The 27,062-nt window shown below is 34.4% G+C and overlaps 1 protein-coding gene and 2 non-coding genes across 6 annotated transcripts in view; 1 reads left to right on the top strand and 2 right to left on the bottom strand.

Annotated features, from left to right (window-relative positions):
- The window catches only part of LRRIQ1 (leucine rich repeats and IQ motif containing 1), a 210,511-nt gene that overhangs the window by 27,658 nt on the left and 155,791 nt on the right, over nucleotides 1-27,062 (bottom strand). For all 4 annotated transcript variants that reach the window (XM_032874162.1, XM_032874163.1, XM_032874165.1 and 1 more), the window contains one exon: nucleotides 622-754. In XM_032874162.1, the coding sequence (XP_032730053.1) occupies nucleotides 622-754 (133 nt within the window). The remainder of the gene's footprint in view (nucleotides 1-621; nucleotides 755-27,062) is intronic.
- LOC116877518 lies at nucleotides 10,902-11,007 on the bottom strand. Its single transcript, XR_004384658.1, has one exon. It is a non-coding gene; the product is annotated as a U6 spliceosomal RNA (small nuclear RNA).
- On the top strand, nucleotides 26,311-26,414 carry LOC116877521. Its single transcript, XR_004384661.1, has one exon. It is a non-coding gene; the product is annotated as a U6 spliceosomal RNA (small nuclear RNA).

The following is a 27,062-nucleotide window of genomic DNA, read 5'->3' as shown; positions in this document are numbered from 1 at the left end:
TCTATGGTATTTTATTATGTGGTAACAAACTAATATGTACTTTAATGTAACAAAAATTAATTGATTACCTATTATATTCATGTTTCCTTGTTTGTTATTAAGGGATATAAACATTTGACATCCTCAACCTTGTGATCGTACCTCTACCTTGTGAGATAGATAAGATACTACCACCTCACTATAAACGAGTGGAAACTGAAGAATGGAGACATCATTGGAAATTAGTTACATGACTGGTAAAGTGGAAGCACAGTGTTGAATTATAAATTTAACTGTCAAATGTAAATGATAGAAATGACACAAAACAAAATATAACCTCCCATACATACTATATTTATAAACAGTTTATTGATACCATGCATTTTACTTTATAAAATAGAATCATTTGTGTGTTTCATCTGTTGGTTTTAAGCATTACAGAAACAGAACTCTCAAATATTTTAAGGTGAAAAATATAAAGAGTGATTAAATCTATTCCAAAGAAGAGGCCTTTTATAACCTGGCAATGGGTATATTAGCCTTTGGCTATAAAATCATGTTTGTTTTAACACAATAACCTAGGTTTCATTTTTCAAGGTATGTTTGCAATACAAAAATCTAATTTAAAGGAAATGACCTCACCATTTCATATTTCTCGAATTAGTTGTTTCATGAATCCCAACCTGTGTGTGAAGCCATTGGTATGTGTATTCTTTACTCCTTTCTAATTTTTCATCCGGAGTGGCATCCTTGTAGATAAGTTCTTCTTTCTTACCTGGGGAAAAATATGGAAATTCTATTTGTTATTTAAAAGAGATCAAATTTTGGCTGAGTAGATCAGTCTAGGCAAACAATTTCATCAAAATAAAAACAAACTAATTCATGGGAGCATAATCATCTGTAAGAAAAATGTCTGTCACTTACAGATTAAGTAATTTTCCTGCTTGAGTTTCAAAATCACCTATTTTTAAAAATAAAGACAATGGTTCAATCTAGCCAACATCTTTCAGGACTTGCTTTTTTTTTAGCTTTTAAATTAAAAATTCAAAGAATTATTCTTGGTAGATAGTAAAATTCTAGTATAAAAAGAATATCTGTCCACTATGATGTCTTTGGAGGCTTATTTTAAAGTCTAGTTCTTGCATTAACCTTGTATGTACATAGAATTCATAAATTTTATTGAGGGTATTTGAAATAGAGTTTTAATTTTGTATATAAAACTAAGCTTGGTTTGTGTAAGCTAATACAATATTTTAAGCGAGGAATATAATTATACAAAGTTTAGGGAACCTGTGCTTATGCCAGAGTAGCCATTTCAAGAAAGGAGGTAAGGAAGCATAATATAAATGGATATGGAAAATATGCAAGGGGAGAAATTATATAAGGTAAGAATATAAGGTAACAACTATATAAGAGTAAAGAAAAAGAAAAAAAAATTAAAAATCCAACCCTTGTATTTATATGTAAAATTTATACATTTGTGTCATTTTAAAAAAAATCTGTAGATGTTCTGCTATGACAATGCCATGCTTTTCAGAATTACACCAAAGACCTGCTGTTTTAGAGCTTTCCTTCATGGACTAGATCTCATTTGGAGGCATTTTCGTGTTTAGAGACTTATTAGCTTGGTAGGATTGACTGATAGTACATCAGAGATAGGCCCCTCTTGAAAACTAATGCAGGGTAATCAAACTAACAAGAATCCTATAATTTAAGACCTAATATTTTATATGTTAATTTATTAATTCTTTCACTATAGATCTTTGTATACCGCATACCTTCAAGCTGTTTGGAAAACAAATGAAGCATGGTGCAAGGCCTGCTTCGAATGCTTGGTGCATGTGCCACACGCAGTCATACATATACGTACAAGGTTAGCATTTGTCATTCTGAACATGCCAGGAGTGCTACACCTACCATGTAGATTTTTTCCTTAAAAATTGTTGCTGAAATTAGTAAAATGACTCTAGTTTAGAGATATTGTAGCCAATTCTTAGAAAAGATAAAAATTAGCATGTTTTTTCTCTAGACTCCGTGTTACTTAGCAAAGTTAACTTGCTGTTGCTTCTCATGCCACCTTATGTTTCTAAGATGGCCATATCCTTTGTATCCTGAGCTTAAGCCAATCCCTCCATACCTGCTATATTGAAGGAACAATTACTTCACATGCAAAGGCTGACCATTGAATCCATGAGCAGACACCATTCTGATAAGTGGTCATATAGGTATACAAAAATTATAAGAAAATCCAACAGAGGGAACCTTTGGCATTGTCACTTCCCATTACTGCACAGCATTAAGTCTTTTCCCTGGCGAAGTCCCAGCCTTTTACCCCCCCTTTTTTGGTTGACCAGACCAAATGTTGGACCCATAAGTGCCGTGACAGAAAAAAGTGAGTGGCCACTGATAATCAACTGAGCCTATAGCTAGAAACTTAACTACTCTTGATAAGTAGAGAATCCTTTTGTAACGATTTTACTCTCTGATAACACTCCGTAAACCTTAAGTGGTTTTACATCAGAGTTCAGCTAAGGTTCTAAAAAACAATCCCTGGGTAAAGATGAGAGATTTCACTGTAAGGATCCAGTTCATATTAACCTTTTTCACCCTAAGGCATAGATTGGTAGATTGGCGTGTGTTCAAGTGTAATAACAGAACAAGCATATTGGTGAAGTTGGCTGGATGTACTTGAAGATACTGTAATTTACATACTGAAGAAATTGATTCCATTTTGGCTAAACCATTTCAGGATTACTCCTGTCATTGAGAAGAGGAAAATAAGATTAACTCTTTTAAACTTGTAGAAGAAGTTCTGTTTTTAGCATCTCACATAGGAAGAATAATGGCAATTTGGATTACTTAATGGGTGCTTGTCATTACTCAGGCTGTCTAGTAAAATCTTTCAGTTGTAGAAGAGGCACCATTTTACCTGCAGAACTCAAACCGCTTTACTTCCTGTCCTTTCCTACTTTTCTGAGTCTTGCTTCATGAATTTCTGGAATCCTAACCGAAGGAAAAAGGTCTTTCCTTTGATTCCTGCTTTTAGCCTCATTACTGCTGTCTACATTTGCTCCTTTTCTTCAAAACAAAAATTTGAGTAATTTTATTTAAACAAATTGTTAAACTTTTCTTTATAAAATGAATACATTCTTATTACAGATAATTTAGAAAATGCAGAAAAGTAAAAAGTCAAAAAGAAAAAAAAGGAAAGAAAATCCACAAAAATCCCACTATCCAAAGATAATCACTGAATAATATTTGTAAGGCATTTACTCATAGTTCTTTAATAGATTTTTTGGGTTTTGTTTACATAAAATTATATGTATTCTATGCATTCCATTTTTCTATTAGTATATATCAAATGTATTCTATGTAATGGAAATCTCATCCTAAACATAATATTAGTGGTTATACACTATGATGTACCAGCCTGTTACATGATAGGTTTCTAATTATCTATTTAATTGATCTGTTTTTCAGGTGGGATTAAAGATAACATCTCTAAGGGCACCTGGGTGGCTCAGTGGGTTAAGCCTCTGCCTTCAGCTCAGGTCATGATCTCAGGGTCCTGGGATTGAGTCCCACATCAGGCTCTCTGCTCGGCAGGGAGCCTGCTTCCTCCTCTTTCTCTCTCTGCTTGCCTCTCTGCCTACTTGTGATCTCTCTTTGTCAAATAAATAAAATCTTTAAAAAAAAAAAAAAGATAACATCTCTAAAACTAGAAATATTTTGAGAAACTTGATATAATCTATATGGTCAAATAGTTGTAAAAGCTTTCACCAATTTACCATAGATTATATGAGATTACTCATTTCATTGAGTCCTTGGCGAACACTGGGATGTTAAATATTTTAAAGTTCTCGATAATATGACACAAATATTGTCCAATGTGGCCTTAATCTATACACTTTTTACTGCTAATGAGATTGAATGTTATTCCACGATTACTTATTAATTATAAATCAAATAATGTAAAATACTTTCTTATTCACGCCAGTTCCTAGCATTTCCATTTCCGTTTTTAACTGACCATTCATAATCCTTTATCTATTATCACTGGTGCAAATATTTTCTTTTGCCTATTGTTTGATTTCAGTTCTTATTGTAGTTTCAAAAGGAGCAACTTTCTCTCTAGGCATACAAATTTAATGCTAAATATCTTCTAAACTACAAGTCATTTTCTCCTAGGTTCATATCTCCCATTCATATCTCCTAGGTTCATATCTCCCATTCAATAAACTCATAAAATAAGATATAAGTTTTCAGGGACAAATTCTGCACTCTTTTAAAACTTCCCCTTTCACACTAAAAGCTATTGGTTAACAACATTCTTTTAAGAGACGTCTACTCCTTCTTTCTACTTCTTCACTTTCCAAATCCACCTTAATTTAATCCAATTGAAATTGTCCTTACTAAGAACTGTCTTAATCTAACAAACACAATTATTTCATCTTAATTGACCTCTCTGCTGAATTCAACGACATGGGTCATTTCTTTTGTCTTAAAACTCTCAAGTTTCCCTTTCATGTTTCTTTATAGATTCCTTTAGATGTGCTCCTCATTCTACAAGTATCCAGGACCCTTACCCCCACCCCACTCTTTGCCTGGCACTGTGCTGACTTCTGATGATAGTCAGCCAGATAGACATTGTGTATTACCTGATGGGACTGGCAGCCCAGAGCACTAAATATCACCAGCCTCTATTTTATTCCTGTTCTCATATCCAGCTGAACTTCAGAATCACAACTTGTTTTTAACCATCATAATTCTACTAAGTATATTTTGCCTCCTGAATTCCCAAGTCATCCAGACCAGGTATTCTGGAGTCAACCTTGGCTGCTCACTCCCTACAGTACCAACATCTAATCAGAAACTAGATCTAGTCTACCTGCTGGGTATGTTGCTAATAACTGGCTCCTCCTTTCCATCCCCACTATCCACTTTACTTCAGGCTCCATTTTGAAAGGAGTGAACAGGCTTCTTTGTGGTGATGGAAGTGCACAGGTACCTCTCACCTATCACAGTGGAAGAAGCACAATTTCTTCTAAACACAGTGCTTTCAACTCTGCTCTGAATCTCAACCTTTTTATAGAATCTAGGATCTCTTATCCATCAGTACTTTCTTTTCCTCTGTATTTCTAGTACCTGTCAAAATGGCTTTTAGCTTCCCCTTTAGCTACTCTTCTCTCTCCTTCCCTAATCAGATAAACTTCTTGAAATGGTAGACAAAGACCAGTTTCTGTTGACTTATTACAGTTCATGCTTCAGCTCATTGCAAGATGCCTCCTTCTTCACACCATTTCACTGGAACTGTTCACACCAAGATCATTAGTATTGCTAAATCTTTGGGACTTTTTGAAGTTATTATCTTACTGACTCCTCTTTAATATTATTATGCATTGTTGTCCACCCTTCCTTCTTAAAAGTCTTATTTCTTTTGGATTTTGTTTCATTGCACTCTCCTTGTTTTTTTATTGTGTTGTGTTTTTTGTTTGTTTGTTTGTTTTTTCTTTTTCACACCTTTTGTCTAAACCTGTCTCCTTCAAGGGCTCCTTTTCCCTTGCTATCCCTTCTAATCTCATGATTATTTTCTAGGGTTCAAACCTGGCTTCATTTACTCTTAGGCTATACTTTTCCCGTATGAGGATATTCATTCAATTTCTTCAATCACTTCCATTATTTCCTTTTGAAATACGTATCCATCCAAAGCTTTGCCACTTAGACATCCCACAGGTAATTTAAACTGAGTTTTTAAAAAAGCTGAACTCATGTATTATCCTACCTTTTCCAAGGTCCCATAATGCTACCACCATTGTCAATGTGTAAGTCAGAAACCAGAGTCTTGTATGAACCAGCATTCATCCTCACCCTACATCTGCATACTTTACCTCCTAAATTCTTTTCAATCTCATATTTCCTGGATTTCTCTTGTCACGAATTTATGTCAGACAACCATCATTTTTTCTTATTTACTGTAAGAGCCCTCTCACTCCTTTTTTGTTTTTTGTTTTTGGTGTGTTTTTGTTTTTGTTTTCCTTTGGTCTTGTTTCCATGTATATATCTCCATATTGCAAATGGTCTTGCTAAAATACAAATCTAATTACACTGCTTCATATGTTAAACTCTGGATCTCCATTGCCTCTGGATAATGTTCATTTTTTGTAATAACTTCAGACACATTTGTTAGGTTCTTGCCTCAGTCACTCAGATATGTTAGAATTACTCAAAATGGTCTCTTCTGCTTATAGGCTTATGCTTCAGATTACTCACTTTTGCCAATGGTGTTTTTTTTCTTCATATCTTCATGACATGACAGTTTGGAAATTATGTTCTTTGTGTTAAGTCCTTGATCTCCCAACACTGCATTCCTTACTCAAATTAAGTTGCAGATGCCCTCTAAAAGTTCCTATAGAGACTCTGTAATAGCATTTATTACATTGTATTTTATTTTCCTATTCATGTGTCAGTTTTGCCTAGTATAAATAAGCTCTTTAAGGGGTATAAGTAGGATGGTGTTCAAAAATATTTGTGAAATAATGGAATAATTGTCATAATTGGTTAATGGTCTGTCAGTGTCCTGACAAATGTAGAGCTAGAATTTAGATTTTTAGTGTGTAGACAGACCTGTGCATTATGGAGGGTTATACATTCCTATTTATAACTAACTTAATCATTATAATAGAAACTTCAGCTCTGAAAGTCAGAACTAGTTTGGGATAAAAACTGACAACCAAGGATGGCAAATTAAAACAACAACAACAACAACAACAACAAAACTATTCCATCATATAAGGCTACTTTATAAAATGTTCACAGTGTACACAATCCTAGAGGAAAGCAGTTCAGCTTTAAGAAGTTCACTAAAAGAGATGAAGTCTCTTTTGAAATTAATGGAAATATTCTTTTCTTCATGAAAAACAAAATAAGTGTTCATTAAACCCATATGCTTCAAATAAATGTTTTCTAAAATTTCAGTATAGCATAAATATCCTACACAGAGGGAGATTAAGATTCAATTATCATTTGGGACACACACAAAAAGGTAATTATTTATATTTTAAATACATATGGCAATTTTCCCATGACTATTTTCTTTTCCCTTAATGGCCTTTCTTAGTAATATAATAAAAACGTATTCTTGTTTCACAGATAGAGATGAGTTCATCTTTTTACCAAAAGCTTTTGGAGGACATAGTTGCATGATGAGCAAAATGCTATGTGCAATGGAAATATTTTTGGTAACTTTGATAAATGGCTGATTCTATGTATTCTCATGCTGGAAACACTAAAAATATGTTTCCATTTTAAAGTATAAGCAGTCTGTACATGTTTATTAAAAGAAGTTATTGCATCATACCTCACAAATAAAGCACAAATAAAATTGGAGTTTGGCATAAATGTTACACTAACAGAATTTTAAATTCATTAACATCTGTATAAATACTTGTTGATAGGGTGTTTATGGCTTCTTCCTTAACCAATCCAATCTGTTGCTGGAAAGTTGATGGCATTGGCATGGAACCAGTAACTCTCTAAGATCCATTTATGTGTGACAAGCTACATTCCTATTCTTTTAAAATATATCTAAATATATATGTAATTGATCATTAAGGAAAATGACTTCATGAATAAAGAAGATTGTTGTTGCAAAACTTTAAAAACAGAAATTTTGGGAATAGAGCCAAAGCTGTATGTAAGGGTCAAAGGCTAAATGCAGCACTAATCACTCCTTTACATATTTCATTATATTTTATGGTAGAGAGGCTTAAAAAAAAGTACTAGAATGAAAAATACTTGCTAGTTTCTGACATTTAGATTAATTCTCAAAATTTGTCAATTTGGGGGTTGGGTGATACATAAATTATATGAATGACCTTTAGGAAAGCAAAGGAGAAGTTAGTTACTAAATTGTCTTTTAAAATCTATAGATTTTAATTTTTTAATTTTCAGTATTATCGAATTGCTCTATTTAAGTGACTCCCTCTGGAATAACAGAAACATTCTTTCACAAAGTTGATGTAGTTGTGTGTTTTAACCAATTATAACAAGCCTTTTGTATTCAACTTGCATATAATTCTACTTGAAAGGATACGCTTTGCCATTTGTATTGGCCAGTTGAATTGAATCTCCTCACTATCTTTACAGTGGAGCACCATATACTACATAAAGAGTGGTTCCTTAATTTCTTCTGTGAGAGCCACATAAGTCAAGAAGATTGCAGGTTGTTAAAGTGATATAGTCATACGTATAGTCATATTAATGCATAATGTGTCTCCATGTTCACTGTTAACCAAGACCAGGACTAGGGTAAGTCAAGTGGGGGCAAATGAAATATTTTACTTTGGGCATAAAATTTAAGGGGGTGACAAAAATCTCAGGAATCAAAGTAAATAATAATGTAATATTTTAAAATAAAAATTAATGCAGGGACGCCTGGGTGGCTCAGTTGGTTGGACGACTGCCTTCGGCTCAGGTCATGACCCCGGAGTCCCGGGATCGAGTCCCGCATCGGGCTCCCAGCTCCACGGGGAGTCTGCTTCTCTCTCTGACCTTCTCCTCGCTCATGCTCTCTCTCACTGTGTCTCTCTCAAATAAATAAATAAAATATAAAAAAAATAAAATAAAAAAAAAAATAAAAAATAAAAATTAATGCAAAAATCCACGATAAACAAAATGTAAATGTTTTAAATGACGGGATCAGTAACACTGCTATACCAAGCTGTATTGGAACCTGAGATTAAAAGGAAAAATCTATAATACTCATCCTTCACTGTCATGACATTGGCAGATTTACCCATTTCTAAGTTATAATAAGTGTTAACAGAATATTGCTTTTAGAACTAACTGGTAGCCATTGTCTAAGATTGCTTTCTGCATTTCTGATGAATCTAGCACACCACTTAGTTTTTCACTAGAAAAGCCTCTAAAATTGTGACATATGAGAAGTTAATTCTAGGATAAATCAATTCAGCCTGTATTGGAGAGTCTACACTTTAGTCATTTATTTGCCTAACATCTATCCTGCACACAATAAGTTGGTGTTTTCACTTACTAACTGTGCAAAGTTGAGCAAATTATCTACCTTCTCTCTGCCTCAGTTTTTTTCTCCTAAAATGTGTATGATAAAATAAAGTAACAACACATATCATACCTGACATGTATTAAGGATTTAATAACTCTAGCAATTTTGCTATTTTTTAAGTTAAATGAACCTGATTATACTTCGCCTTAATGCTATCTCAGTTGCCATGGGCCAAGACTTAACTATCCTAGAGGTGAGACTATCTGTAAGAGTCTCTAAATCCAGGACAAGATCAAGTTTCCAGGGAGTCACTGGAAGAATCCCAGGATTAACCACAAAACTAGACAGAACAATTTTCTGGGAGAGTCCAGGAAGTCCTTGTTCAAAGAATTCTAAATCTATAACAGGTATTTTTTTAATGTATTCTATTTCATAATATATGAGGATTTTAGTGTGTCTTTAATAAGGAAAAGTTAATTTTCAAAAGATAACAAGGACACACAGTCCTAATTGATTTCAAGTTATTTCAAATAATTTTTAGCAATTGCTCAGTAATAACCATGAAGGAGGTTCCATTGACATGATTCTCTCCTGTTTCACTCTCTTAATTTAATTACTCTTGGAAAATATTCTTCTATCCAACCTGGACTCCCTTAGGGAGTGTTAATACAGTAGGTCATCCAAACTAGGGCCCACCCAATAGAATAATGCATAGGCTGGTGATGTAAGCAGGTTGGTTTTCAAAATAACGTGGTTATAGTGGCCAAATAAATATTACTGTGACCTGTTTTCTGTTTGTTTGTTTGTATAGTTGGACTTCAGGTTCTTGCCATATATAAAAGCTTCTGCTCTGGTAAAAAGATACCACTAATTCTATTCATTTATGTATATTTATTGATCATGGTCCAAATATATGGTTGAGTTCCTTTACTAGTTTTATTTCAAAAGTACTCAGTAAGTGGTATTATATGGATATACTAATGATAGAGGCTTGATGAATCCAATTAAACATTTTTTGTATCATTGTAATCATTTTTATAGCTATAAAACAGAAATATTTATCATATATATGTTTATACTTTCATAATGCATTTCTCACTATTAATTTCTGCCTCTAATGATTTCTCTACCTGTCAAATAAGAATACAGATATGCTTCTGTTACAGAGCTAACATCACATAAAATGCTGAATATATATTAAAATATTGCTTGCTCTATAACAAAACTAGTAAATATAAGTAAAAATAATTTTCCTTCACAATCTTTTTTAGAGAGAGAGAGAGAGAGAGAAGGCGGGGAGGGGCAGATGGGGAGAAGAGAGAGAAAGACAGAGAATCTTAATCGGCTCCACAACCAGCATGGAACCCAACTCCACGCTCAATCTCCAACACTCAGGGCAAAGCCTAAATCAAGAGTCGAATGCTTAAAGGACTGAGCCACCGACGTGCCGCTCTTTCACAATCTGAATGACAAACATATTAGAGACTAATAATCTTGGTTCCAAACTTGTTGTTTTCCATAGGTAATCACTTAAACTAGTAGCCCTATAGACTAAATATTTTAGAGTCTTCTAAGTGTATACTTTATTAATGCAGAATTTTTATCTTTCATTATATTTTGTTTAAAAAGATAGATTTTTATTTTATGTAGCAGAAATTCATTTGTAAATGAATCAGAGCCTCCTAGTGAGGAAAAAAAGTCAAGATAGGCATTACCAGTCTTCCCTACATAACTAAATTTTGGCTTTAAACTACTTATATAAATATCAAATTGGGGAAGATTTTTTTTTTAAGGGGAAAAATTGGGGGTGGGATTTGCAGCTGGAAGGGACTTCAGTTGGTCAAGTCACTTTGCTTATTAGAGACAAAGTTTTGTCATTGCTCTACATTAGGAAGGAAAGCAAAATATGGAATACTTTATGAATCTGCATTTTGTCCTGGTGCAGAGGCCATGCTAATTTTCTCTATATTATTCCATTTTTAGTATATGTGTTGTCAAGTGAGCACAGAAAGCTCTTTTTATCATTTTTATTTTGTTATGAGATATACAATGTACACAAAATTTGCATATAGCAGGTATTTAGAATTTCAAGCTTTATAAGTAATTTAAAACACATAAAGATTATATATTATATAAATTATGCATACATTGTTTAAAATTATTATATAAATACACATATAAATACATGTTCCATGTAACCTCTGGTCATTCAAAAAAACAAAACAAAACAAAACAAAACAGAACACAGCTTGCACATGAGAAGTCCTGCTCAAAATTCTCTTCTCTTAGGGATAACCATTATGCTGAATTTTATAACATTGATTTTCTTGACTTCCTTTATAAAATTTTCCTACCTATGTATTAAGCAAGCTTTGCTTGCTACAATTCTGTAGGTATTCTCTTGTGTTCATTTGTTCAGTATTGTTTGTGAGATTCATCTATGTTGCTGTGCATAGATGCAGTTCATTATTTTTCAGAATCATACTGTATCCCACAGCATAGAGGTATTAGAATTTATTCATTCCATTGTTGTTGGACACATGGGCTGTTTCTATTTTTGGACTATTAAGAAAAACACTACTCTATCCTTGTACAAGTTTCTATAGGGCAAGCATTTAGGAATGTAATTGAAGGATCATATGAAATGCATATCTTCAAATCCACCACATGTAAAACTGCTTTCCAAATGGTAGTACCAAACTGTAGTTCAATCAGCAAAATATGAGTCTTACTGGTTATGTTTTTTCCAACAATTATGTTTTTGAGGCTTTTTTTTTTTTTGTACTTTGCAGATTTAATTTGCATTTCTGTGCTACAAAATGAGATTAAGCACCTTTTTATATGTTCACAAGTTACTTGGATATCTTCTTTGGTGAAAAATATGTTAGAGCTTCTTGTTTTTTTTTTTTTCTATTAGGCTATTATTTATTTATTTTTAAAAAATTTTTTAAAATTTAAAAATTAAAAAAAGTTTTTTTTTTAATTAAAAAATATTATTTATTCTATTAGGCTGTATTTTAGTGACTTTCAGGAATTATTTATATATTTTGGATATGAGACCTTTGTTGGATATATGTAACAAATACCTTTTCCATCTCTATAGGCTATTGTTTCACTATTATATTTTTGGATTTATAGAGATTTTTAATTTTAATGTAAATATATTTATCAAGATGATGAGTATTTTTAAAGAAATAATTAGATATCCAATGTTATATTCTGCCACATTGTCTTCTATAAGTTTTATATTTTTGCTTCTTATATTTAGGTCTTTAATGTGGACATAATTAGTTTTATGCATAGATAATCACTTAAGTAATATTTATTGAAAAGTCTATTGCCCACTGATTTTTTAAAATTAACTTTAATTTTTTTCAGTGTTTCAAAATTCATTGTTTATGCACCACACCCAGTGCTCCATGCAATATGTGCCTTCTATAATACCCACCACCAGGCTCACCCAACACCTTCCACTCCCTTCCCAAACCCTCAGTTTGTTTCTCAGAGTCCACAGTCTCTCATGGTTTATCTCCCTCTCCAGCTTCCCCCAACTCACTCCTCCTCTCCATCTCCCCATGTCCTCTGTGTTATTCCTTGTGCTCCACAAGTAAGTGAAACCATATGATACTTGACTCTCTCTGCTTGACTTATTTCACTCAGCATAATCTCTTCCAGTCCCATCCATGTTGATACAAAAGTTGGGTATTCACCATTTCTGACGGAGGCATTATACTCCATTGTATATATGGACCATATCTACTTTATCCATTCATCCGCTGAAGGGCATCTTGGTTCTTTCCACAGTTTGGTGACTGCGGCCATTGCTTCTATGAACACTGGTGTACAGATGGCCCTTCTTTTCACTACATCTGTATCTTTGGGGTAACTACCTACTAGTGCCATTGCAGGTCATAGGGTAGCTCTATTTTTAATTGTTTGAGGAATCTCCACACTGTTTTCCAAAGTGGCTGCACCAACTTGCATTCCCACCAACAGTGTAAGAGGGTTCTCCTTTCTCCACATCCTCTCCAACACTTGTTGTTTACTGTCTTGTTGATTTTGGCCATTCTAACTGGTGTAAGGTGGTATCTCAATGTGGTTTTGATTTGAGTCTCCCTGATGGCTAATAATGATGAACATTTTTTCATGTGTCTGTTGTCCATTTGTACGTTTCTTTGGAGAAGTGTCTGTTGATGTCTTCTGCCCATTTTTTTGATGTGATTATCTGTTTTGTGTGTGTTGAGTTTGAGGAGTTCTTTATAGCTCTTGGATATCAGCCCTTTGTCTGTAGTGTCATTTGCGAATAACTTCTCCTACTCCGTGGGTTGTCTCTTTGTTTTGTTGACTGTTTCCTTTGCTGTGCAGAAGCTTTTTGTCTAGATGAAGTCCCAAAAGTTCATTTTCGCTTTTGTTTCCTTTGCCTTTGGAGACATATCTTGAAAGAGTTGCTGTGGCCGATGTTGAAGAGGTTACTGCCTATGTTCTCCTCTAGGATTTTGATAGATTCCTGCCTCACATTGAGGTCTTTTAACCATTTCGAGTTTATCTTCGTGTATGGTGTAAGGGAATGGTCAAGTTTCATTCTTCTGCACATAGATGTCCAATTTCCCAGCATCATTTATTGAAGCAACTGTCTTTTTTCCACTGTATATTTTTTCCTGCTTTGTTAAAGATTATTTGACCATAGAGTTAAAAGGGTCCATAGTTGGTCTCTCTATTCTGTTCCACTGGTCTATGTGTCTGTTTTTGTGCCAGTACCAGGCTGTCTTGGTGATGTCAGCTTTGTAGTAAAGCTTGTAATCAGGCAACATGATGTCCCCAGTTTTGTTTTTCTTTTTCAACATTTCCTTAGCATTCAGGGTCTTTTCTGGTTCCATACAAATTTAAGGATTGTTTGTTCCATCTCTTCAAAAAGTGCCGGTGGAATTTTGATTGGGATGGCATTGAAAGTATAGATTGTTCTAGGTAGTATAGACATTTTAACAATGTTTATTCTTCTGATCCATGAGCATGGAATTGTCTTCCATCTTTTTGTGTCTTCTTCAATATCTTTCATGAGTGTTCTGTAGTTCCTGGAGTACAGATCCTTTACCTCTTTCGTTAGGTTTATTCCCAGGTATTTTATGGTTCTTGGTGCTATAGTAAATGGAATCGATTCTCTCATTTCCCTTTCTATATTTTCATTGTTAGTGTATAAGAAAGAAACTGATTTCTGCGCATTGATTTTGTATTCTGCCACATTACTGAATTGCTGAATGAGTTCTAGTAGTTTGGGTGTTGAGTCTCTTGGGTTTTCCATATAAAGTATCATGTCATCTGTGACGAGAAAGAGTTTGACTTCTTCTTTGCCAATTTGAATAACTTTTATTTCTTTTTGTTGTCTGATTGCTGTTGCTAGGAATTCTAGTACTATGTTGAACAAGAGTGGTAAGAGTGGGCATCCTTGTTGTGTTCCTGATTTCAAAGGGAAGGCTGTCAGCTTTTCCCCATTGAGGATGATATCCGCTGTGGGTTTTTCATAGATAGATTTTATGAAGTTGAGGAATGTTCCCTCTATCCCTATACTTTGTATCATTTTAATCAGGATCATTTTAATCAGTATCTTGTCAAATGCTTTTTCTGCATCAATTGAGAGGACGATGTGGTTCTTCTCTCTTATTTTATTGATTTGTTCTATCACATTGACTAATTTGCAAATGTTGAACCACCCTTGCATCCCATGGATAAATCCCACCTGGTCATGGTGGATAATCTTTTTAATGTACTGTTGGATCCTATTAGCTAGGATCTTGCTGAGAATCTTGGCATCCATATTTCATCTGGGATATTGGTCTGAAATTCTTCTTTTTGATGGGGTCTTTGCCTGGTTTGGGGATCACGGTAATGCTGGCTTCATAAAAAAAAGTATGGAAGTTTTCCTTCTGTTTTTATTTTTTGAAATAGCCTCAGTAGAATGGGTATTATTTCTTCTTTGTATGTTTGGTAGAATTCTCCAGGGAATCCATCAGGTCCTGGGTCTTGTTTTTTGGGAGGTTTTTGATCACTGCTTCATTATTGTTAGTAATTCTCATATCAGATAAATTATATTTTAAACTAAAGACTGCAGTCAGAGATAAAGAAGGGCACTACATCATTCTTAAAGGGTCTATCCACCAAGAAGGTCTAACAATTGTAAATATTTATACCTCCAATACGGGAGCAGCCAACTACATAAGACAACTGTTAATCAAAATAAAGAGTCACATTGATATGAATACATTAATAGTAGGGGACCTTAACACACTACTCTCAGTAATAGATCATCCAAACAGAAAATCAATAAATCAGTAATCAATAAATCAATAAAAAATAAACAAGAGCATTGAATGACACATTGGACCAAATGGACCTCATAGATATATACAGAATATTCCACCCTATAAAGCAGAGTACCCATTCTTCTCAAGTGCACATGGAACTTTCTCCAGAATAGACCACATACTGGATCATATGGTAGGAGCCTCTTTAGTTTTGTAAGAAAAAGACAGTTTTGCCAAACTGTCTTCCAAAGTGTCTGCCATTTTACATTCTTGTCAAGCAACGAATAAGACTTCTGTTGTTCCACATTCTTACCAGCATACCAATACCAAAAGACTGACATTATTCCCTGCATATTTGCAGACCACAGTGCTTTGAAACTGGAACTCAACCACAGGAAAAAGTTTGGAAGGAATTGAAACACTTGGAAGCTAAAGACCACTCTGCTTAAGAATGTTTAGACCAACCAGGAAATCAAAGAAGAACTTAAACAATTCATGGAAACCAATGAGAATGAAGACACATTTGTCCAAAACCTATGGCATACAGCAAAGGCGGTCCTAAGGGGTAAATACATAGCCATCCAAACCTCTCTCAAAAAAAACTAAAAAATCCAGAATACACCAGCTCTCTTTACACCTTAAAGAATTGGAGAATCGGGGCGCCTGGGTGGCTCAGTGGGTTAAAGCCTCTGCCTTCGGCTCAGGTCATGGTCCCAGGGTCCTGGGATCGAGCCCCATATCGGGCTCTCTGCTCAGCGGGGAGTCTGCTTCCTCCTCTCTCTCTGCCTGCCACTCTGCCTACTTGTGATCTCTGTCTGTCAAAAAAATAAAATCTTTAAAAAAAAAAAAAAGAACTGGAGAATCAACAACAAATTAAGCTAACCCCACAGAGGAAGTGAAATAATCAAGATTAGAGCAGAGATACCAGAGATACAGTAGAACACATCAACGAAGCTAGAAGCTGCTTTTTTGAAAGAATCAATAAGATCCATAAACCACTGGCCAAACTAATCCAAAAGAAAAGAAAGAGGACCCAAATTAATAAAATTATGAATGAAAAGAGAGAGATCATGACTAACACCGAGGATATAGAAACAATCATCAGAAATTATTATCAACAGTTATATGCCAATAAGTTAAGCAACCTAGATGAAATGGATGCATTCTTGGAAACTTACAAACTTCCAAAACAGAATCAGGAAGAAATTGACAACCTGAATATTGCCTACTGATTTAGAATACAATCTGTCTTATAGTATCAATGAAGCATATATGCCACTATCAGTTTTCATTTTCTCTACTATTTTACTTTACCCTACCCTGCCCTATCCTAGAATTACTACCATTCCATCCTATCTCATCTCATCCTATCCATACCATAGCATCCATACCATACTATACCATACTACACCACAATATATTCAATGTCTTTTTTATGTCAGCTCTATAATTAGAGTTTATTAATAATAAATTATGGTATTTGACAAGTTCTCTCAATTTATTCACCCTGTTGAGTGTCTCTTGGCTATTTGCAGATTTTGACTTTCTATAAAAATCATAGATTCTGCTTGTCAATACCCATAAATACTTCTTGTGATTTAACTGTTAATTTTGGAACAATTTAAATCTTTGAAATTTAGTCTTTCAATTCATAATTTATTTAGTTTTTCTTTAACATTCTTGATAGAGTTTTACAATTTTCCTGATAAGGCCTTGCACATTTTTTGTAAGACACATTCTGATTTTAAAAATACTCTCACTAAAAAAAATAAAAATACTGTCACTTCTAGGGGTAGCTGGGTGGCTCAGTGGGTTAAAGCCTCTGCCTTCGGTTAGGGTCATGATCCCAGGGTCCTGGGATTGAGCCCCGCATCAGGCTCTCTGCTCAGCAGGGAGCCTGATTCCTCCTCTCTCTCTCTCTCTGCCTGCCTCTCTGTCTACTTGTAATCTCTGTCAATTAAATAAATAAATAAAATCTTAAATAAATAAATAAATAAATAAATAAAAATACTGTCACTTCTTTACCCATTCATCATTGATGGACATTTGGGAGAGAGGGAACAAGCCATAGTGACTCTTTTTTTTTTTTTTTTTTAAGATTTTATTTATTTATTTGACAGAGAGAGATCACAAGTAGGCAGAGAGGCAGGCAAAGAGAGAGAGTAGGAAGCAGACTCCCTGTTGAGCAGAGAGCCAGATGTGGGACTTGATCCCAGGACATTGAGATCATGATCTGAGCCGAAGGCAGAGGCTTAACCCACTGAGCCACCAAGGCACTCCATAGTGACTCTTAATGATAGAGAACAAACTGAGGGTGGATGGAGAGAGAGAGGTGGGGGTGGATGTTAAAGAGGGCACTTTTGGTGAGCACTGGGTTTTGTATGTGAGTGAGGAATCACTGAATTCTACTCCAGAAACCAATATTGCACTGTATGTTAACTAACAAAGTTAAAATTTAAAAAATACTGTCACAGGTCAAAATTTTTTTCCTTCCTGGTTGCTTGCCTATAATGTTAGGTTTAAGGGTAATTTCAGTATCATATTTTTCTAGGAATTGACCATTTTCTCCAAATTTTCAAATATACTGTTGTAGGGTTGTTCACAATATTCCCTTACTATAGTTTTAGTCTGTATCATTTGTCATTCTGCCTCATTTTCATTCCTGATACTGGTTATTTGTGCTTTCCATTCTATTTTCATAATCAGATTTGCCAGGAATTCATCAAATTTCTTTCAAAAAATTTACCTTTTTGATTAATTGTTTTACTTTAAAAAGATTCATTGCCTATTGTTTTTATATTATAATATATAGATTTTTATTATTCAATTATTTTTAAAAATATTTGTGATTGACTCACAAATTTTTCAGATATTTCTTAATTTCCAAGAGGGTAAAGATAATCTAGTTATCTTCATTTATCATTCATTTACAGTTTATTAGTATCATTACTAGTACTACCATTGTATTATTGATATCATTCATTTATAGTTTATTAGCATTATATTCAGAAAATATACTCACATGATTTTAATCCTGATGTTATTTTTGAGACCTGACTTAAAGCCAGCATAAGTTAAAGTTCCATAAATGTCCTGTGTGTGCTTCCTCTAGTTGAGTGTTTTATTTATGTCCTTTAAGCAAGTGTTATTAAATCAATTTATCAAACCATGACCTTAACTGATTTTTTTGAGTGCTTGTTTTATAAATTACTAAGAAAGATATAGTAAAACTCTCAATATAGTTCAGAATTTTTGACTTCTCTTTGGTACTTCTTTAATGTTTGCTTTATATTATTTAAATTTACATCTTTGCTTTATATTATTTAAAAAATAATAAAATTCATTTTTAGAGCAGTTTTAGGTTTAAAACAAAATTTTATGTTATAGAAATTTCTCTATATACTCTCATCCTTTATATATTCAAAGTCTCTCCCATTACTGACATACTTCCACTCCCCACCACAGTAGTACATTTGTTATAATCTATGAACCTACACTGAGACATCATAATCATGCAAAGTCCATAGTTTACATCAGGGTTCACTTCTGGTGTTATACTTTGTTAGTCTGGACAATTGTATAATGACATGTATCCAACATTATGGTAACATGTAGAGTAGTTTTCACTGCTCTAAAAATCCTCTGTGCTCTGCATCTTGACCCCTTCTCCCCAACCCTGGCCATAGTTGGAATCGTACAAATAACATTTTCAGGTTAGCTTCTTTCACTTAATGATATGCATTTAATGTTCCCCCATGTCTTTTCATGGCTTATCTCATCTGCTTTCCTTGTTCATAGTATTCCTTTGTCTGATGTGCTGCTGTTTATTCATTTATCTGTTCAAGGATGTCTTGGTTGCTTTCAAATTTTGGCAATTATGAATAAAGCTGCTATAAATATTTGTGTGCCAATTTCTGTGTGGATATAAGTTTTCAATTCATTTTTTTAAAAGATTTTATTTATGTATTTGAGAGAAAGAGTGTGCGCGAGAGAGAGCACAAGCATGGGGAGGGGGAGCGGGAGAAGCAGACTCCCTGTTGAGCAGGGAGTTCAATGTGATTCCAGGACCCTGGGATCATGACCTGAGGTGAAGGCAGATGCTTAACTGACTGAGACACCCAGGCACCCCAAGTTTTCAATTCATTTGAATAAATACCAAAGAATGAGATTGCTGGATCATTTAGTAAAAATATTTCTAGTTTTATGAGAAAGTTCCAAACGGTCTTCCAAAGTGACTGAATATTTTGCATGCCTATCAGCAATGAATGAAAGTTCTATTGCACCATATACTTGTCAGAATATGGTATTGTTGAGGCGCCTGGGTGGCTTAGTGGGTTAAAGCCTCAGCCTTTGGCTCAGGTCGTGATCCCGGGGTCCTTGGATCAAGCCCCACATCGGGCTCTCTGCTTAGCAGGGAGCCTGCTTCCTCTTCCTCTGTCTGACTCTCTGCCTACTTGTGATCTCTGTCTGTCAAGTAAATAAATAAAATTTAAAAAAAAAAGAATATGGTATTGTCATCATTCTAGATTTTAGCCCTTCTTATAGTTATGTAGTGATATCTTGCTGTTGTAATTTGCATTTCCTTGAGGACATAGAATGGTACATCTTTTCATATACTTATTTGCCACTTGTATATTATCTTTGGTAAAGTGTCATAAAGGTCATTGGCCCATTTTTTAAACTGGGTTACTTATTTTCTTTTTGTTGAGATTTAAGAGTTGTTTATTTTTGATAGTAACCATTAATTAGGTAAATGTTTTGCAAATATTTTTCTCAGCCTGTCTTTTCATTCTCTTGACATTGTCTTCAGCAGAACACAAATTTTTACTTTTATTGAAGTCCAACTTATCAATTATGTCTTATGCATCATGCCACTGGTGTTGTACCTAAAAAGTCATAGCTATGCCCAAGGTCACCTAGATCTAGATTTTCTTCTATATTATATTCCAGGAGTCCAGGAGTTTTCCATTTTATATTTAGGTATGCAAAACATTTTGAGTTAAATTTTGTGAGTGGTAAAATGTCTGTGTCTAGATTCATTTTTTTTTAATTATGAAGATAACCACTCTGTTCTAGCACCATATGTTGAAAAGACAGTCTTAATGTTTTTATTATCTTTGTTCCTTTGTCAAAGATCAGTTGGCCATATTTGTGTGGGTCTGTTTCTGGGCTGTCTATATTCTCTCTTCCATTGACCTATTTGTTTATTCGTTTGCCAATAGCACAGTCTTGGTTACTGTAGGTTATAGCAAATCTTGAAGTCAAATATTGTCGGTCCTCTAAATTTGTTCTTTTCCTTCAATACTGTGCTGGCTACCCTGGTCATTTTGCCTCTTTATATAAATTTTAGAATCAGTTTGTTAATATTCACAAAATGACTTGCTGGGATTTCATTTAACCTATAGATCAAGTTAAGAAGCACTGAAATCTGGCTAGTATTGAGTTTTTCTAACCATGAACATGGTATATTATCAATTTATTGAGTTCTTTTACTTATTTCATCAAAGTTTTGTAGCTTTTCTCATACAGAATTTGTACATATTTTGTTAGATTTATACCTAAGCATTTAAGTTGGGGGTGGCAACATAAATGGTTTTGTTTTTTTAACTTCAAACTTCACTGTTCATTACTAGTATATAGGAAGGTGATAGGCTCTTATATATTAATCCTACATCCAAAACTTTGTTGCAATTGCTTATTCGTTTCAGAAGTTTTGTTGGTTCTTTCAAATTTTATATATAGATGATCACGTCATCTGAAAAAAAATCATTTCTTTCTTCCTATTCTGCATACCTTTTATTTCCTTTTCTTGTGTATTGCATTAGTTAGGATTTTTAGTACAAGGTTGAAAAGAAGCGGCTAGAGTTAATATCCTTGTCTTGTACCTGATCTATTTCTTACCATTAAGTGTGATGTTAACTGTAGTGTTTTTGTAAAAATTCTTTATCAAATTGAAGAAGTTGCCCTCTATTCCTGGTTTATTGAATTTTAATTTGAATGTGGATTTTGTGAAATGCTTTTTTTGCATCTATAGATATCATGTGATTTCTCTTTTTTAGCCTGTTGATGTGATAGACACACTAATTTTTGAAATTTTTTTTAAGATTATTTATTTGAGAGAGAGAGAAAGAGACAGAGAGAGAATAGGAGTAGTAGGGGCAGGGCAGAGGGAGAAGCAGACTCTCCACTGAGCAGGAAGCCCAATGTAGGGCTCAATCCCAGGCCCCCAGGATCATAACCTGAGCAAAGGCAGACACTTAACTGACTAAGTCACCAGGTGCTCCATGATTTTTGAACATTTAACCAGCTTTACATACATGGGATAGATCCCTATTGGTCATTAGATAATGTATAATGTGCATGATTCTCTTCATAAATTGTTGGATTTGATTTGCTAATTTTTTTTGAGGATTTTCTGTATCATGTTATTGGAAATCTGTAGTTTTCTTTTCTTGTATGGTCTTTGTCTGTCTTTAGTATTAGCTTAATTCTGTCCTTACAGAATGAATTGGAAAGTATCCCATCTTCAAAGATCTCCTTTGAAGGAGATAACAAAGAATTTGTATAATTTCTTTCCCAAATGGTTCATAGAATTCACCAGGAACACTTTTAGGCCTGGCACTTTCCATTTTGGAAGCTGATTATTTTTGGTTTCATTGATACTCTATTGAATTTCCATTTAGAATTTTATTGATTTCTTCTCTAATTCTTTTTTTTCTTCTGCTTACTTTTGATTTAATTTACTCTACTTTTCCAAGTTTCCTAAGGTAGAAACTTAAATGATAGATTTTATATCTTTCTTCTTTTCTAACATATGCAGTCTTTGCCATAAATTTCCCTCTAAGCACTGCTTTTGCGGCATCCCACACGTTTTTATGAGTGGTGTTTTCATTTCAATTTCATTGAATTCAAAACTTCTATCAAGTTAAAAATATTTTTAAATTTCTCTTAGTTTAGTAAAGTTTTCATTTCTCCCTAGAGACTCTGTTTTTTCTTACCTAAATATAAGGATTCCAGCTTTATTTTGGTGTTTTTGTGATCTATTTTTCCTACCATTTTGCTTTCAAGCTTACTGCACCTTTAGAATTTAAGTTTGGCTTTTGAATTAAAAAAAAAAAGATCTAGAAGAAACTGTTATCTGCTAACTAAGTTATTTACATGTAATGTAAGTACTGGTATATTTGAGTTTGTATATATACACATGTATCTTATATATACATACTTAAATGTGTGTGTGTGTGTGTGTGTGTCTTATTTTGTGCTTTCTATTTGCCTAAATACACTGTATTCTTTTCTTTCTTTTTTCCTTTCTTTCTTTCTTTCTTTTTTTTTTTTTTTTTGAGAGGGAGAGAAGTGGGGGAGGGGTGGAAGGAGAGGGAGAGAGAATCTTAAACAGGTGTCAGGGTCTTAAGGGTCAAGACCCAGAGATCATGACCTGGACCAAAATCAAGATTCAGACACTTTACCAACTGAGCGACCCAGGCATCCCTGGGTACACTATGTTCTTTTTCTTTACTTTCTTGGCTTCATTTTGGATTGAGTGCTTCTTTTACTTTATTGTTCTGTTTTCTCTTTTTCTTGCTAGTGTGGAAATAACATTGTTAATATATATTCATTTTAGTTTTTCTCCTGGAAATCATAATACACATGGTTAACATAATCTAAAATTAACCAATTTTTCCCTCCTGCTAGGGAATACAAGAATCATAGAATATTTTAACTCAATTTCACTCCATTTTGACTTATATGTAAATTTTCTCTGATTTGACTTGTGACATTTAATTTTACATGATGTGATTATTGCTATTCGTATTGTCAACTTATATTTGATTTTACCAACATATTTCCTATTTCTTATTTTTTTCTTTCTTCTTGCCACATGGATATTTCATCTGGGATTTTCTTGAGAAAAGGACTGTGCCTTTAAATAAGTTTGTTTAATAACTGCCTACTAGTAGCAAAACTCAGTTTTTGTTAATATGAAAATGTCTATGGTGAGGTCAGCTGGGAAGACGGCAGAGTAAGAGGACCCTAAGCTCACCTCCTTTCATGGATACAACTAGATAACAATCATAATCAGCATAAGTAATCTGGAAAATGACCCAAAGACTGGCAGAACAAACTCCAAAACTAAAGGAAGAGTGAAGACACAGTGAGAATGAAACAGACTGTGGATGTCCCCACTGGGGAGGAAGCTGGTGGCACAGAGAAGGGTATAAAACAGACTCTTGCACCAGAGAGCCCACAACACAAGGAAGACCAATCTCCATAATTTTTGCCTTTGAAAGTGAAAGGGGCTGAAATTTTGAGGGTTCCTAAAACCAGTGGGACCTAAATCCTGGAATTTTAAAAATCACTGGGCTTGGCTCTGGGAAAGTACAGATAGCCTTAGGAAGGGGAGTCCCCACACTTAAAAAGACAGCATGACAAACAGTCCATGCAGTTACAGTGTAGACCCAGCGTTTGAGAAACAACAGGGGCAGATGGGAGGGAAAGTGATTTGCTCATCTCAAAGTGTGGCCCAGAAAGACAGGGACCATGGGGACACCTCTCCAGGAAAAAAGGAGCTGGCAGGTGCCATTTCCCTCCCTTCTCCTCCAGCATAAACAACAGTCACCTGTGGACACCAGCATGGTGCTAACACTCAATACATACCTTATTTGCACCAGGCCTTGACCCCTGTGCTTAAGTGGATCAGCCCTTCCCAGTCATGCTCCCTTCAGCCCCAGTGCTACAGGTCCCATCTTCAGAAGACCAGTGCAAACCCTATTAATCATTTATCCTGACCCACATGTTGTGCAGGACCTCATTTCCAAAGATGTCAGGGGCAGATCTTTCATAGGCTGGCCTGTAACCCTGCTGGCCATAGGAGGCAAAAAGAGTCTCTATAGACCACTGACTTGAAGAAAAAAGAGGCCAAGACTCAACAGCAGAGCACATGCAACACAGAAAGGAGACACTCCCTGCAACACCAGGCCCTGGGGAGCAGGGAACACTGTACTACTACAGGGCACTATGGGACCTCTTCTTCATAAGGTTGTTATCAATAAGAACAAGAGAAATGGCTGACTTTCCTAACACATAGAAAGAGAAAAAGAAAGTCAGACAAAATGAGGAGACACCTGCAGATTGAAAGTGAGGGGATGGAGAAACATTATCATGCAAATGGATGCCAAAATAAAGCCAGTGTAGCAATACTTATGTTGGACAAAATACACTTTAAAAAAAGACTGTAATAAGAGACAAAGGACACTATATAATAATAAAGGGGGTAATCCGAGAAGAGGATATAACAAAGGTAAATATTTATGCACCCACCATGGGAGCACCCAGATACATAAAACAATTAGTAACATAAAAAATAATTGATAGTAATACAATAATACTAGGGGACTTCAACACCCCCACTTACATTGATGGACGGATCATCCAAGTAGAAAATCAGTAAGGAAACAATGGCTCTAAATGACACACTGGACCAGATGGATTTGACAGACATATTCAGAACATTCCAACCTAAATCAGCAGAACACATATTCTTTTCAAGTGCACAAGGAACATTCTCCAGAACAGGTCAAATATTGGGCAAAAAATAAGTTTCAACAAATTAAAAATATTGAAGTCGTACCATACATCCTTCCTGACCACAATGATATGAAACTAGAATTCAACCACAAGAAAAAATCTGGAAAGAGCACAAACACACCAAGGTTAAATAACATGCTACTAAACAATGAACGGGTCAACCAAGAAATCAAAGAAATAAAAAATTACATGAAAATGAGAACACAATGGTCCAAAATCTTTGGGATGCAGCAAAAGTGGTTCTAAGTGGGAAGTTTATAGCAATACAGGCCTAACTCAAGAAGCAAGAAAAATCTCAAACAAGCTAACCTCACACCTAAAAGAACTAGAAAAAGAACATGCAAAACCTAACCCAGCAAAAGGAAGGAAATAATCAAGATTAGAGCAGAAATAAATGATAGAGCAACTAAAACAAAATCAACCAAACAAACAAAAAAACAATACAACAGATCAATGAAACCAGGAGCTGGTTCTTTGAAAAGATCAATAAAATTGATAAACTTCTAGTGAGACTGATCAGAAGAAAAAAGAGAGAGACAGACAGAGGACCCAAATAATCAAAATTACCAACAAAAGATAAGAAATAGCAAACAAGACCACAGAAATACAATTGTATTTCAATATTGTAACAGTATTATGAAAACCTATATGCCAACAAATTGGACAACCTAGAAGAAATGGATAAATTCCTAGAAACATATTCTCTACCAAAACTAAAGCAGGAAGAAATACAAAATTTGAACAGCTCAATAACTAGCAGTGAAATTGAATCAGTAATCAAAAAGTTCCCAACAAACAAAAATCCAGGACCATATGGCTTCACAGGCAAATTCTACCAAATATTTAAAGTAGTTAACACCCATTCTTCTCGAAATATTCCAAAAAATAGAAGAGAAAAGAAAACCTCCAAATTCTGAGGCCTATATCACCTCAATACCAAAACCAAATAAAGACACAACAACAAAAGAGTACTATAGGCCAATATATCTCATGAATATAGATGCAAAAACCCTTAACCAAATACTAGCAAACCAAATCCAATAATAAAAATTATAAAAAAAAATTATACAATTAAAAAAATTATACTCCACAATCAAGTAGTATTTATTCCCAGGATGCAAGAATGGTTCAATATTCACAAATCAGTGTGATATGTCACATCAATAAAAGAAAGAATAAAAACCGTACGATCACTTTGCTACTTTATCTGTTTACCAGGGACAAGGAAATTTATATTTAGTTTTAGATCTTATATGATGAGAATAGACATTAATCTTTGCAGTAAACACACATCTTAGGGTTTTCTAAATCCCACAGTTGGCAATTGCAGGATAAATTATATCTATAAAAAATCATTTGCTGAATATCAGCTACAAGGTGAAATATAGTCTCTTAAAGAATCCAGTTCTAAATGCTATATTAATAGTGCTTGCTTCAGCAGCATATATACCAAAATTGGAATGATACAGTGATTAGCATGGTCCCCACACACGGATGACACTAAATTATTAAAAATTCACAAATTAATACTGATTTTGTTTTATTTATTTATTTTATTTTTAATACTGATTTTAATAACAATCAAATATGATTTGACATAAACCACAGCCATGCCATTTTGCCTTACTAACGGATGTGCCCCCCCCAAAAAAATTATTTGGTAAAATAAAATTCTGTAAGCCAAGCATTTTTTTTCACTTTTATCAGTTTTTGGACAAAAATAAGGCATAAAGTCCTAAATCTTCGATTAATAAAATTTTGTTATATTATTATTTCAGAGTTCTCATCATTTCCTCTGAACTGTCTTTAATTATCTGTAGTATCTAGCACTTCTAATTTCTCTGCCCCCACAGAGATTTATAAACCAACAGTTAGCAGACACCCTCTCGATTAACTGCTAGCCTCTCCTTTCTGGGTCTTCCCCCTTCCCTCCATATGCACATTGTAAAGAGAATCCCAGTGGGCATGTTTACTAAAGAGTCACAGTTGATGGGACTCTGGATGGGATGCATACTTGCCAAAAAAGTTATATAAGGTAACCCAATCTTCTGGAATGGGTAGAGTTGGAAGTGGAATCAGAATTGATTCATTCTGTTGCTCTGATGGCTGGAGCATTGACATCTCTAAATCTGGAACTGTTGGGAATAGTATTTTTGACCCTGGGGCCTGGGAAGCAG

The sequence above is a fragment of the Lontra canadensis genome, unplaced genomic scaffold (genome assembly GCF_010015895.1).
Source record: "Lontra canadensis isolate GAN:19392208 unplaced genomic scaffold, GSC_riverotter_1.0 scaffold52, whole genome shotgun sequence".
In the NCBI taxonomy this organism is placed as follows: Eukaryota; Metazoa; Chordata; class Mammalia; order Carnivora; family Mustelidae; genus Lontra; species Lontra canadensis.
Note: the sequence above shows the minus strand (reverse complement) of the source record. Positions and strands in the feature narration are given on the sequence as shown.